This window comes from Anolis carolinensis, chromosome 3 (assembly GCF_035594765.1).
Source record: "Anolis carolinensis isolate JA03-04 chromosome 3, rAnoCar3.1.pri, whole genome shotgun sequence".
NCBI lineage: Eukaryota > Metazoa > Chordata > Lepidosauria > Squamata > Dactyloidae > Anolis > Anolis carolinensis.
Genome location: NC_085843.1, coordinates 164,587,360 through 164,602,810, shown reverse-complemented (window position 1 = coordinate 164,602,810; position 15,451 = coordinate 164,587,360). Strand labels below are relative to the sequence as shown.

Here is a 15,451-nt window from a genome sequence, read left to right as displayed (position 1 = left end):
TTAACCTTTTAATTTGAGCTTGAAGAGGATTTACAATACAGCACCCTGTTTCATATGTGTCCTGATATAGAGTAGGGATGCAGGTACCAAATCCCTTTGCTCAGCCAGTAGAAATCTGTACATGATGTAGACATAAAACAGTTTTCTCTTCCTCTCTTTCTCCTTCTTCTCCTTCATCGCATGTCACAAATAGCATGTAATTCTCTCCATCATAGGTGTAGCTCTAGAACAGGGGTCCCCAAACTAAGGCCCGGGGGCCGGATGCGGCCCTCCAAGGTCATTGACCTGGCCCCTGTCCTAAACTTTAGACTTAGGGTTGACATAAGTCTACCAGGTCTTTGGAGGTCTCTTTCCTTACCTACGGCCTTATGAGACCATCTAGATGGCCTTTGAGGGCCCCTTTCCTTACCTATGGTTTTATGAGACCATCTAGATCAGGGGTCCCCAAACTAAGGCCCGGGGGCCGGATGCGGCCCTCCGAGGTCATTTACCTGGCCCCCGCCCTCAGTTTTATAATATAATATATTGTATATACATATAATATTGATAATAATATTATAATGTAATACAATATAGCACTAATAATAATACCATATAATAATATTAATTATATATTCTATATTACATATAATATTACTAATAATATTACAGTATTGTGGTATAGTTCAATATAGTAATATATAATGCTAATATTGTGCTATGCTAATAATATAATATATTGTATGTACATATAATTTGTAAGCCACTCTGAGTCCCCTTTGGGGTCAGAAGAGTGTGATACAAATGTAGTAAATAAATGTAGTAAATAATAAATAAATACATAAATAAATAAATTTTAGACTTAGGCTCACCCAAAGTCTGAAATGACTTGAAGGCACACAACAACAACAACAACAACAACAACAACAACCCTAATTAACTTGACTATCTTATTGGCCAGAAGCAGGAGCACACTTCCCATTGAAATCCTGATCAATGTATGTGGTTAAAATTGTTTTTATTTTTAAATATTGTATTGTTCTTTCATTGTTCTTGTTGTTGTTTTTGCACTACAAATAAGACATGTGTAGTGTGCATCGGAATTTGTTTTTATTTCTTTTTCAAATGATAATCCGGCCCCTCAACAGTCTGAAGGATTGTGGACCGGCCCTCGGCTTCAAAAGTTTGAGGACCCCTGATCTAGATGGTCTTTGAGGATCCCCTTCCTTATCTATGGTTTTCTGGTGGCCCTGATGAGATCATCTAGATGGCCTTTGAGGGTCCCTTTCCTTACCTATGGTCTTATGAAACCATCTAGATGGTCTTTGAGGGTCCCTTTCCTTATCTATGGTCTTCTGGTGGCTCTGAGGAGATCATCTAGATGGCCTTTGATGGTCCCTTTCCTTACCTATGGTCTTATGAGACCATCTAAATGGTCTTTGGAGGTCTCTTTATTTACCTATGGTCTTTATTTACCTATGGTCTTATGACGCATGAGAAGCTGGTCTAGATGGCCTTTGAGGGTCCCTTTCCTTACTTATGGTCTTATGAGACCATCTAGATGGTCTTTGGAGATCTCTTTACTTACCTATGGTCTTATGAGATCATCTAGATCAGGGCCCTCCAAGGTCATTGACCTGGCCTCTGTCCTAAACTTTAGACTTAGGGTTGACCTAGCTCTGAAACGACTTGAAGGCACACAACAACAACAATCCTAATTTTGGACTATTTCATCCTAGTCCGGCCCCCCAACAATCTGAGGGACTGTGAACCGGCCCTCCACTTAAAAAGTTTGAGGACCCCTGCTCTAGAATATGAAATTACGCAATTTTATATTAACTTACTTTTAAAGAAAATGGTTGTGCAAAATCAACTCTAACACATCCATAATTCTTCCGTAGCATTCGGAAGACTCCTCTGGCTATACTCCACAAGCTTTCGTCTTTCTTGGGCTTTCCCTGCAAAACATTGAAAACGTTTTTAAAATATTCACAAATCTTATATAATATTAGATAAATTCAAACTACTTTAGTGCATCCCCAAAAACAAAATTTAATACAAATACATCCACCTTCCAAATCTAGAGGTGTTTCCTCCAATTTTTTTTTTCATGTCAGTAGCGATTTGAGAAACTGCAAGTCACTTCTGGTGTGAGAGAATTGGCCGTCTGCAAGGACGTTGCCAAGAGGATACCCGGATGTTTGATGTTTTACCATCCTGTGGGAGGCTTCTCTCATGTCCCCGCATGAGAAGCTGGTGCTGACAGAGGAGCTCACCCCGCTCTCCCAAGATTTAAACCTGCCGGCACAAGGGTTTAACCAATTGCGCCACTGGGAGCTCCTCCTCCAAATTAAACATTTTAAATGCTTTCTGAATAAATAAATTATTGAAATGTCATTTTATCTCATGCCCATATTTTGTTACAAATGTTACAAATGCAATACAGTAGAGTCTCACTTATCCAACGTTCTGGATTATCCAATGCATTTTTGTAGTCAATGTTTTCAATATATCGTGATATTTTGGTGCTAAATTCGTAAATACAGTACTTACTACATAGCATTACTGCGTATTGAACTACTTTTTTTGTCAAATTTGTTGTTAAACATGATGTTTTGGTGCTTAATTTGTAAAATCATAACCTAATTTGATGTTTAATAGGCTTTTCCTTAATCCCTCCTTATTATCCAACATATTCACTTATCCAACATTTGGCCGGCCCGTTTATGTTGGATAAGTGAGACTCTACTGTATTGATAATCCTGTCTCAAAAGAACAGTTATTACTGGTATTTGATTTTTTTTAAAAGTCTCACCAACAATACCATTTCAGACTGTCTTACCAGCTGTTCGCTATTGTAGTGACCTTCAATGATTCTATCATAGGATATTCCCACGGGTATTATTAATATGTCAGGTGTAGCATTTACACAGAGAGCATCCACCACCACCGATAAAAGGCCTGCCCTTGCGCAGGATGTCTTCCCGCTCCGAGACCGTGTGCCCTCCAGGAATATCTCTAAGAACTGTTGCTGTCGGAGCAATTCTTGAACATGCTTTAAAAGAAGAAGGGATGAAACTAAAATCAGACACAATTTGCTATTATCGACAGTTTCAGATATTTAGTTTGGGGGAGGCGGGTGGGGAGGTTCTTGGAATGTATGTCCCATAGATTCATGTCTCACATCTTGACATGAACCTAAGAAATGCACTGAATTTGGAACAAGAGACTTCTGTTTGTACAAACATTACAGGTGCAAACAAACAGATTATTTTTCTTCCCATTGCTCTTTGAATCCTTTTCACTGTGCTATACAATGATAAAGGGCTCAGTGTTAGGTAAGGCAGCCGATTCAGTATCTCAACACTTTGTTTTTTTAATATGTGTCAACAACAACAACTCTTTATTGATTAGTCAGTTTTGACCATATCAAAACATGTAAAACATACAAAACGTACACCCTTACGTACCCTTACATACAGTAAAATCATGTAAAACAGTAAAACCATGTAAAAAGAAGGCATCCTGGCCTACTAGCCTACCAACCCACTCCTTGGTAGTTGTGCAAGTAGAGAATAAAAAGATTAAAATTAAGATTAATTATTCCCTTAAGGTAAGGTTTAAGTGGGGACAAGGGTAAGTAAAACTAGTGGCTTGTCCATAGTAAAATTTTAAATTTGGATTTTGTTATTGGCATTAATATCACAGCTGTCCGCTTCCATCTTCTCGCGGATGGCCAGCGCTTTTTGTGTAAAAAGGGTCAGTTTTAAAATAGAGTTATTGTCTGAACCCCGTAGAAGGATGTGCAGTTTCTCCTTATTCTCTAAATGAGTGTGGTTCTCAAGCAGAGGCTCTAAATAGAAAGATCGAATCCTGTTGTAATAGGGGCATTTTAAGAAAAAGTGTTCTGAGTCCTCCACATCTGCATCTGCCTCGCGGCACCCACATGTTCTCTTTGTATAAGGGATATTCTGGCGTCTACCTAGCTTAGACTTAATGTCGAGTTGCTCAAATCTAGCCGGGTAAAAAGTTTTCTAATATATAGTGGGAGTGTAAAAACGAGGTAGGTTTCCATGCCCACGTTGCATTTAAATTTGGCCAGGTATGGAGTGGCTCTAGCTTGTGCTATGATCATAAGGTCATTTTGTGCCGCAGTGTCAAGGGCTCTTTTTAATATGTGTATGTATGTATAGACCAGGCATGGGCAAACATCGGCCCTCCAGGTGTTTTGGACTTCAACTCCCACAATTCCTAACAGCCTACTGGCTGTTAAGAATTGTGGAAGTTGAAGTCCAAAACACCTGGAGGGCTGAAGTTTGCCCCTGCCGGGTATAGACAGTAGATGTTTTACTGTAGTTGCTCATATGTATTAACTCTTTTATAGTTTGATGGTGTGTTTTTATTGTTTTTAGTGTTATGTCTATAAGAGAAATTGAAATTTTTTGCTGGAGTTTGTAAGCCGCCTTGAATCCCCTGTGGGGTGAAAAAGGCTGGGTATAAATGAAGTAAATAATAAATAAATAAAAATAGATGGGTGGGTTTTTAGGAAGCCGTCATCTTCCTCTTCCTTCTCCTAGCACAGTGATGCCCAACCTATGACACGCATGTCAGCACTGACACGCCTAGCCATTTTTGCTGACACGTTGCCGCATGCAAATTGATTGGATGACTAATGTCTTTTGTGGCCAAATTTGGTGTGATTTGGTCCAGTGGTTTTGTTGTTTACTCCATGGGAATTATGCACATTACATACATACATACATACATACATACATATATTAGCTGTGCCCGGCCACGCGTTGCTGTGGCGAAGTATGGTGGTATGGGAAATAAAGTATTGAGGAATTGGTGGTAGTTAAGGTAAAGGGTAAAGGTTTTCCCCTGACATTAAGTCCATTATAAATGGGTTATATAGCTGTGTGGAAAGGCCTTGAGTCTACACTGCCATATAATCCAGTTAAAATCAGATAATCTGTATTTTATAGGCAATGTGGAAGAGGCCTGAGTGAGGCCTAACTCTGCCTGTCCCCTGGGCTGAGTGGGTTGCTAGGAGACAAAGTGGGCGGAGCTTAGCCTTCTAACTGGCAGCAATTGGATAAAAACAATTATTCCTCTCCCTCTAATTAGGACTTTATTTTTCTTTTCTTTTTGTTGTATGAACGTAGAAGCATGGATGAGGGGTTGTGCTGCCAAGTTTAGTGTTTCTGGGATGTGTAGTTTTGTTGTTTTGTCCTAGGCCGAAATTTCATTACCCTTTTATATATAGATATATATAATATTCTATTATTATTGTAGTATATTATTATATTATTACTATAATATTATTATATTATTCATTATTCATGACTACATTGAAACTACAATAGAGAGAAATCAGCGTGGAAACTGCAAGAGGTACCGTAGATTGTTGTACATGGAAATAATTGTAGTAAATAGTTTTTGATTTATTAAATACAGATATATATTACAATTATATATTTTTGTTATTTAAACTATATATATTGTGAAATTATGGGTTTTTTCTCGAAGTGACACACCACCCAGGTCATGCTAGGTTTTTTGGTGAATTTTGACACACCAAATGCAAAAGGTTGCCCATCATTGTCCTAGCATCTCCCCAGACAGCAAGGACGTAAGTATTTTTAAGCTTATGATAAACATTCAGTTCTGTCCACTTCTTCGAATCCAGACATCTGTGATATTACAGATTTTTAGGGGCATAAATCACAACATTAAAATTTGATATTAAAGTCATCTTGCTGCAGAAGAATACAAGGCATGCATTCTTTAAAATCCAATTTATTTGAGGTGACAGAAAAAGGAGCCCATAAGGTTTCTAGCAAAACCGGTGGCAGTAAGCCCAGACCTTTGTAAGGTAATTCTAGTCCACATGCACTTGATCCCATTAGTATTATAAGGATTACATGTAGCTGCACAGAAGGGCAACTAATACTAAAAGATCATAAGTGTCCTTGACATTTGCTGAGGGTAGCAGCGCAAGTTAACTGTATTCAATATATGAGAAACAGTCTCATTATACAATTTAGATATACACATTTCTGTGTGGAGTGTATGTTGTAAACAGCAACACAACAAATCATCACATTTCTATAAATTAACTTCCAGCTCCCTAGAGAACTATACTGGAGCATAGATAACACATGCTTCTTTTTTAAGGAGAAAAATGCATATTTCAATAGATAAAAGTAATCTCATTATTGATTGCGGAGAACTTTAAACTCAGTATCTCTGCCAAAGACCTGATGAATTCCTATCAATAAGACAGGGAGCCAACAATATAGGTTGGCACAGCTGGCTAGTAACCAGCTGCAATAAATCACTACTGACCGAGAGGTCATGAGTTCGAAGCCCGTGTCGGGTTAAGCCCCCGACCATTAAATAGCCCGGCTTGCTGTTGACCTATGCAGCCCTGAAAGACAGTTGCATCTGTCAATTAGGGAAATCTAGGTACGCTTTATGCGGGAGGCTAATTTAACTAATTTACAACATCATAAAACTGCCAGCAAAACACGAGGAAAGGGATGAGGAAGTACAGCCACTAGTGGACAGTGAAGCAACAGCTCCCCCTGTGGCTGGAATTGTGAAGCTGGGAAAAAAATGTTAAATGCCTCTGTGTCTATCTATATATGTTGTTTGTCTGTTGGCATTGAATGTTTGCCATATATGTGTTCATTATAATCCGCCCTGAGTCCCCTTCGGGGTGAGAAGGGCGGAATATAAATACTGTAAATAAATTAATCCTCCTCTCACTGTTTTTTTGTTTTGCTTTCAGTGGGAAGGAAATTATTTAGAGAAGCTCTAAGGCTTTATTTATTTATTTATTACAATACTTATATCCCATCCTTCTCACCCATAGGGGACTCAAGGCGGCTTACAATAAAACACAATATAAAAATATTACAGACAATTCAATCAATTAAAATTAAATACATTAAACATTGATAAAAATATACATATAAATATACAATTGGCTTTGGATCTTTTTTTTTTGCAATTTAGTCCTTGAATTCTGTTGAAACTACCAAACAGAGCCTGAAAAAATGCCCTGTCTTCATTATATAGATAAGCAATACATACCACATACAGCAAGGCTCTGTACAGATTGTCTTTACGTCCATCAGGCCTTTCATCCAGCCTTCTCCGAATAAAAAATCCTCCAAGTTTGCGAATCAATGTGCTATAGAAAATATATATATAATACATCACTTCAAGTTCAGAAAAAATAATACGACATTACTTGAGCTTGAATGCATATTGCATTGCACAGAGCACTATGTCACTCTCTTATTGTTTCCTCTGTGAATGAAAGTTAAATTCTTTACCTGGCAACCTTAAACTATATTGGTTGGCTGTAAGATTAAAAGCTTTCAAGATGCTTTCAGACTGATGGTTTGAAGGGCCACCAGTCAAGAATACTATACAGGCAGTTCCCATGTTATGAACAAAACAGGTTCTGTAGGTTTTTTCTTAAGTTGAATTTGTATATATATCAGAACAGATACATTTAAGTGTAACTTCAACCACAGCCTCCACAAACTGATATAGTTCCAAGTGCCGAGAAGCCTCCAAAGGCACTCCCTCAACTGACATTGCAAGTTATAGTGAGAGCCATGGACATGTAGTCCAAACTTTGCCTGTGTCCTCCACAAACACCATTCTGCTCCCTACCCAACTGAAGGCTTTCATTCAGGGACAATTTCCTCCTAAACTGAGTGGACATCCCAGGATTCCTATCTCTCTCCATTGGTGTGGAATTTGCATGACCCCACCCACTGCCTCTCGCTTAACCCTTTCCTACCCTTTCCTATGGCACACAGCAAACAGAGGAAATGATCAGCAACTGAACAACAGGTTTGGGGAGAATTCACCATGATTTAGAGGAGTTGCAGTTCACCTACATCCAGAGAGCACTGTGAACACAACCAACATGGATCTGGACCAAACTTGAAATAGATGATGGGATTTGCAGTACCTTCATTCACTTCCAGAGACCACTGCCACCGCTATGAATGATGGACGTGGACCAAACTTCACACACAGACCCCCAAGAGAACGTACTGGAGGCGTTTGGGGGAAATTGATCTTGATGGGAGTTATAGTTCACCTACATGCAGAGAAACTGTGACCCCCACCGACAAGGGACTGGGACTAAACTTGGCACAGAGATGCCCCATGACCAACTGAACATACTGCAGGAGTTTGGGGTAATGGACCTTGATTTTATGAATTATAGTTATAATAATAATAATTAATAATTTTATTCTTATACCCCGCCCCATCTCCCCGAAGGGACTCGGGGCGGCTAACATGGGGCCAAGCCCGGTCATGACAATATAAAAACAAGAAGTAAAACAAATCAAACAACAATAAAACAAGTTATAAAAACACATACAATACATCATGATAAAATCATGGATAAGATCTGTAGGAAACTGGGCTAAAGTGCTAGTTATGTCGATATCATCGGGGGAGTGGTTATGCAAAGTGTCATAGCCATCAAAGGTGCTAGGAGAGACGAACATACGGGACTATTAGATGACTTGGTCAATCTTACTAGATCAATTATCAAAGGCCTGCTGGAAGAGCCATGTTTTTAGGCTCTTCCGAAAGGAGAGAAGGGTAGGGGCCTGCCTGATCTCCCTGGGGAGCGAGTTCCAGAGCCGGGGGGCCACGACGGAGAAGGCCCTCTCCCTCGTCCCCACCAACCGCGACTGCGAGGGTGGTGGGAGCGAGAGGAGGGCCACCCCCGATGAGCGAAGAGATCGTGCAGGTTCATAGGGGGAAATGCGGTCTCGAAGGTAGGGGGGTCCCAAACCGTTTAGGGCTTTGTAGGTAATGACCTGTACCTTGAATTGGGCTCGGAAAATAAACCTACATCCAAAGAAACTGTGACCCCCACAGGCAATGGACTGGGACCAAACTTGGCACAGAGAACCCCATGACCAACTGAACATACTGCAGGAGTTTGGGGGAATGGATCTTGATTTTGAGAGTTGTATTTCCCCTGCATCCAGTGATACTGTGATCCCCTCTGACAATGGACCGGGACCAAACTTGGCACAAAGAAGCTCCATGACCAATTGAACATACTGCAGGGGTTTGGGGGAATGGATCTTAATTTTGGGAGTTGTAGTTCACCTGCATCCAGAAAGCACTGAACCCCGCCAACGTCAGATCTGGACCAAACTTGGCACACAGACCCAACATGGCCAAATGTGCATGCAGGCCTGGTTTAGGGGTGATTGATCTTGGATCTGGGAGTTGTAGTTCATCCTCATCCGGAGAACTCTGAATCCAGCCAACGATGGATCTGGACCAAACTTGGCACACAGACTCAACATGGCCAATTGCAAATACTGTGAAACGTAAAAAGGAAAGTATGGTATGTAATGTGTGAGTACTATGTTAGTAATGTAATATTATCTTCTATATAAACAACTTTTAGTGGCACTTGTTATGCAAGCTGCCAAAGAAGGGGATTATGGTATCTTATTAACATTAATCAAAATTGTAGTTAAAGTGAATACAGGTAGTGGATACCTAAAGTAAAGTATTCATTGTAATATATACCCTGTTTCCCCGAAAATAAGACATCCCCAAAAATTAAGACCTAGTAGAGGTTTTGCTGAATTGCTAAATATAAGGCCTTCCCCAAAAGTAAGACCTAGCAAAGTTTTTGTTTGGAAGCAGGCCCGGCACTCGCCAAACAAAACACCTGAGCATGCAGGATTGGTAAATGTACATACCAGTTGTATATGGAAATAATGGACATAACAAGAAATTATTGACAGGAGTCACAGTTTGTCTGGTTTGGTTATGTTGGTTTGTGATGACAACTACTATACAGTATACAATAAATGTTCATTTTTTTGTTCAACAATAAATGTGAATTCTTCTTCATGGAAAAATAAGATATCCCCTGAAAATAAGACCTAGTACATACTTGGGAGCAAAAAATAATATAAGACACTGTCTTATTTTTGGGGAAACACGGTACTATTAGTAAATGTAAGAGATTCTAGAGGGCTATGATCTACCACTGTTTCTAATCAAATCCAATTTTGATTGATGTTAATAAGATACCATAATCCCCTTCTTTGGCAGCTTGTATAACAAGTGCCACTAAAAGTTGTTTATATAGAAGATAATATTACATTACTAACATAGTACTCACACATTACATACCATACTTTCCTTTTTATGTTTCACTGTAGATTATAGACATCTGCGTTTTGAGTTACAATTGCAAATACTGTCAGGGTTTGGGGGTGATTGCCCTGAGAATCTGGGAGTTGTAGTTCACCCTTATCCAGAAAGCACTGAACCCAGCCAAAGATGGATCTGAACCAAACCTAAGTGATATTACCTAACATCCCAAAACAAAGAATGCCTTCTTCTGATAACCTGGACACTGGCAGGACCCCAAGCTAGTATATAAATAAAAATATGGAGGCCACTACCAAACTACAAATCCCACCACACAAATCTACTTTTTCTTTCCACCTTCTTAATTTATGGCATAATACTTACAGTATGTTATGATTTTTTTCACACACAAAAAACCCTAAGCTAACTGATGTCTCTATAATTTTACAGGTTAACACATAATTTTTAATTTTTATTTCTACTTTAATGTGCAGCAATTACAGCATAATACATCACACGAACATAGGTGAATCACTGCAATGTGTACTCCATAGCCTGAACTGTGGGTGCAACAAAGAAGTATTACAGAAGCATTTGGTGAAGGATGTGTAACTTGTATGGCGGCTTATAATTTGCATAATGAGAGATTAGCTAACCACTGATACCAAGTGTGTTATACTGGACTAAAAACTCTATATGTAACAAACATTCCTGTTTGTGATTACAAGATTGGATAGACTCAGCCCCACTAATTTTTGTTAGCCTCACTGGCATTCATCTATCACTACAGAACTAATAAAACAATTGTTGTCTATGTATAAAGTACAGTAGAGTCTCACTTATCCAACGTTCTGGATTATCCAACGCATTTTTGTAGTCAATGTTTCTAATACATCGTGATATTTTGATCCTAAATTCGTAAATACAGTCATTACTACATAGCATATTGAACTACTTTTTCTGTCAAATTTGTTGTATAACTTGATGTTTTGGTGCTTAATTTGTAAAATCATAACCTAATTTGATGTTTAATAGGCTTTTCCTTAATCCCTGCTTATTATCCAACATATTCGCTTATCCAACATTCTGCTGGCCCGTTTATGTTGGATAAGTGAGACTCTATTGTATATGAAAACACATGTAATCTATCTTGACTAGCCAAGACTCATAATTTCTCTAGGACTGATGACACCATTAATATGGCTGATGCTGACATAACAAAATACACCAATACCAATATTACCTGAAAATAGGGATACTCAGGTTATTCCCTGCAGCAATGTAGGGCGCTTTGATGTTATGGCAGAAAAGGATGAAGGTGAGAAGGAGGTAATCTATATGAGATTTGTGAACTGGTAGGAAGATAAGAGGCAAATTTTGCTGCATGAAAAAGAAAATAAGATATTAGATATATCCAACCAATTTGGCGATTAAGATACTCTTTGCATTCCAATATTTGAACTGTTAGCAATTGGGGATGGGAATCAGGAAGAACAACATATTTCAGATAACGACGTCACAGTACAAATAACAGGCCATTTATTATTAGTGTTATTTGCCTTCAACTCAGCTTCAACTTATGGCAACCATATCAATGAGAGAGCTTCAAGAGTTCCCTTGTCATGAACAGGCAACGAAATATCATCTTTTACAGGCAGTCCCCGAGTTACAAATCTCTGACTCCTAGTGACAAACGGTGATAAGACAACAAGAAGATAGAAGAAATTTACCGCTAGGAAGGGAAATTCATTCCTAAAAAAGTGACCATTTGGGAAAGATGTCTCAGCTGAAGCTTTATCACCAATTCTTGTTTCCATAACATCCCAAATTTTTCAAAATCCAATTGTCACAGGGACAGAAAATTAGGTAAAACCTTCTGAACAGGGGCCCAGGCAGCAAACCCTTCCCTATGCTATCAAAACATCTCTATATATGTGCAGGCTGTGGCGCAGGCTGGTTAGCAGCCTGCTGCAATAAATCCCTCTGACCATGAGGTCATGAGTTCGAGGCCAGCCCGTGGCGGGGTGAGCACTCGTCAATTAAAAATAAAAAAATAGCCCCTGCTCGTTGCTGACCTAGCAACCCGAAAGATAGTTGCATCTATCAAGTAGGAAATAAGGTACCACTTATAAAAGTGGGGAGGCAAGTTTAACTAATTTACGACTTGGAATGAGGAAGTGCTGTCAGAGTGGATGATGAAACAGTTGCTCCCCCCTGTGGCCAGAATCGAACATCCCCTCAGGAGAAGGTTAAACTGCCTCTGTCTGTCTGTCTCTGTTTGATGTGTTTATGGGCAATGAATGTTTGCCCTATGTGTGTATAATGTGATCCGCCCTGAGTCCCCTTCGGGGTGAGGAGGGCGGAATATAAATACTGTAAATAAAATAAATAAATATGTATGTATGCGCATATATATATATATATATATATATAGAGAGAGAGAGAGAGAGAGAGAGAGAAGGAGAGAGAGAGAGAGAGAGAGGGAGAACAAGAACCTGGTCCAATTTCCATAAAATTCAACTTATGAACAAACCTATTCATAACACGGGGACTGCCTGCACTTATATTATGTAATGTTGATGAACATCGTAAGAAATTTAATGATGTGCAAGCCCTTTAATTTTCACTTAACACAGTTATATGCAAAGATATAGCATACATAAGTATAGCAATGTTTGATAGAACAAGCAAAACAATACACAATACATTCAAATCGATATTTCACAACTATTGCAAACCAAGGTGACATCACAAATGAGTGATTAGGTATGAATGAATTTGACCTGCACTGACCCCTCCCCAGACTAACTTGTTTAATATTATTAGTTTATTCTAGAAAGTTGTTGCAAGGGTCCTGTGTATCGCAAAAGATACTAGAAATGAAATCAAAACCCCAGCCTTGCTGAAATGTTCTGCTATCTGGTTTCAGTTGAGATGAGAAGATAGGAGTAGGGAGTAGGAATGTAACAATAGTGATGACCCAGTTGACTATCAGCAGAGTGTATTTTTGCTTTGTTATGAAAGGCTTGACACTTAACTGGGTCTGCACAAAAAAACTGATGATATACATTCAGAAGAAGAGGACTTTCTAACTCAGTATCTTAGTGACATCCTCTGACACATAGACTAAAGCCTGGAATTTGATCTCAATCAACACTAGATGGTTTTTCAGGAGGTACAAACAGGCCTACTTGTTATGTGTGTTGTAAGCAAATAAACATCTTGGTGTCCTAGTGGACAACAAGTTAAAGATGAGCCAACAATGTAAGGTGGCAGCTAAAAAAGCCAATGGGATTTTAGCCTGCATAAATAGGAGGATAGTGTCTAGATCCAGGAAAGTCAAACTACCCCTCTATTCTGCCTTGGTCAGACCACACCTGGAATATTGTGTCCAATTCTGGGAACTGCAATTTAAGGGAGATGTTGACAAGCTGGAAAGCGTCCAGAGGAGGGCGACTAAAATGATCAAGAGTCTGGAGAACAAGCCCTATGAGGAGCGGCTTAAAGAACTAGGCATGTTTAGCCTGCAGAAGAGAAGGCTGAGAGGAGACATGATGAAGACCATGTATAAATATGTGAGAAGTCATAGAGAGGAGGGAGCAGGATTGTTTTCTGCTGTCCTGGCGACTAGGACGCGGAACAGCGGCTTCAAACTACAGGAAAGGAGATTCCACCTGAACATTAGGAAGAACTTCCTCACTGTGAGAGCTGTTCAGCAGTGGAACTCTCTGCCCTGGAGTGTGATGGAGGCTCCTTCTTTGGAAGCTTTGAAGCAGAGGCTGGATGGCCATCTGTCGGGAGTGTTTTGAATGTGATTTTCCTGCTTCTTGGCAGGGGGTTGGTCTCTTCCAACTCTATGATTCTATGATTCTAAGTAAAGATTGGACCTTTGGGCTGGGGTAGGCATTGATATAACCCTCCCTACAAAATAATAAAAGAAACAAAATCTCAGAAAGATGTGCTCTGGACAACATTTTACTGTAAAATTAATCTTCCTCCCCCTAATTCAAGTGAATGCAGCATATTCAGTCACGGAAATCTATACTTAGGGATTGAAGAGATTCCTTCCTAAATTCACTCCTTGATGAGATGAGGTTAGGCAATGATAAACTTATTATCAGCTCTTCACTTTTCAACTAAGCTATATAAAGGAAATATTCTAATCAACTGTCTCTTATGTCTGAAAGTATTTTCTGACTAAATATCTTCGCCTACAGGAATGAGTCAGTGAATGGAACTATTATTGTTCCCCATTCAAATCTTGTGCAGCTCAGAATATCCTGCTACAAATGTGTTGGTGACTAAGATAACTATATTTGCAGCATGTTATATTTTTAAAAAAACAGTTTTAGACTTGTACAATCGCTCCATTATTTTATTACCTCTGTTGCTGCTTTCACCATCTCCAGTTGGCCTTTATGAATCTGGATATTGTAAAAAAAGCTGTTAAATAATTTCAATAACACCCATCCTGTTAACCTGAAAAGGCAAAAAAAAGCTGATCACTATACAAGAATTGGATATACATGTTCTGTGCAGTACAAACCAACATTGCCTATAAGAAACACAAACAAAAGCAGATACCAGCTACCTTTAAAATACAGATTATAAACAAAGTATATTAAAGAACCAAGAAACCTGCATAAAATAAATATGTAAGAAATGCTAGTTGCAAAAAAGAGTCATAATAATCTTACATGAAAGTAAGAGGTTCCAATCCCCTTTGGTCCTAAATTAAGGTTGATTGATAGCATAAAACTACAGTTTTGGTTTGTTCCACCAAAAGGTTCACTAGCACTATAATCACATTTTTAAAATTATTCATTACAGTAGAGTCTCACTTATCCAAGACTCACTTATCCAAGGTTCTGGATTATCCAAGGCATTTTTGCAGTCAAAATTTTCAATATACAGTAGAGTCTCACTTATCCAACGTAAATGGGCCGGCAGAACGTTGGATAAGTGAATATGTTGGATAATAAGGAGAGATTAAGGAAAAGCCTATTAAACATCAAATAAGGTTATGATTTTACAAATTAAACACCAAAACATTATGTTATACAACAAATTTGACAGAAAAAGTAGTTCAATACACAGTAATGCTATGTAGTAATTACTGTATTTACGAATTTAGCACCAAAATATCACGATATATTGAAAACATTGACTACAAAAATGAATAATCCAGAACGTTGGATAAGCAAGTGTTGGATAAGTGAGACTCTACTGTATCATGATATTTTGGTGCTAAATTCATAAATACAGTAATTACAACGTAACATTACTATGTATTGAACTTTTTCTG

The 15,451-nt window shown here is 38.7% G+C and overlaps 1 protein-coding gene across 2 annotated transcripts in view; it reads right to left on the bottom strand.

Moving 5' to 3' along the window:
• gpam (glycerol-3-phosphate acyltransferase, mitochondrial) overlaps positions 1-15,451 on the bottom strand; it is a 79,871-nt gene that overhangs the window by 36,962 nt on the left and 27,458 nt on the right. For both annotated transcript variants that reach the window (XM_008114752.3, XM_016995071.2), the window contains 5 exons: positions 14,529-14,625; positions 11,390-11,526; positions 7,078-7,177; positions 2,822-3,034; positions 1,824-1,937 (listed from right to left, as the gene is read on the bottom strand). In XM_008114752.3, coding sequence (XP_008112959.2) covers positions 1,824-1,937; positions 2,822-3,034; positions 7,078-7,177; positions 11,390-11,526; positions 14,529-14,625 — 661 coding nt within the window. The remainder of the gene's footprint in view (positions 1-1,823; positions 1,938-2,821; positions 3,035-7,077; positions 7,178-11,389; positions 11,527-14,528; positions 14,626-15,451) is intronic.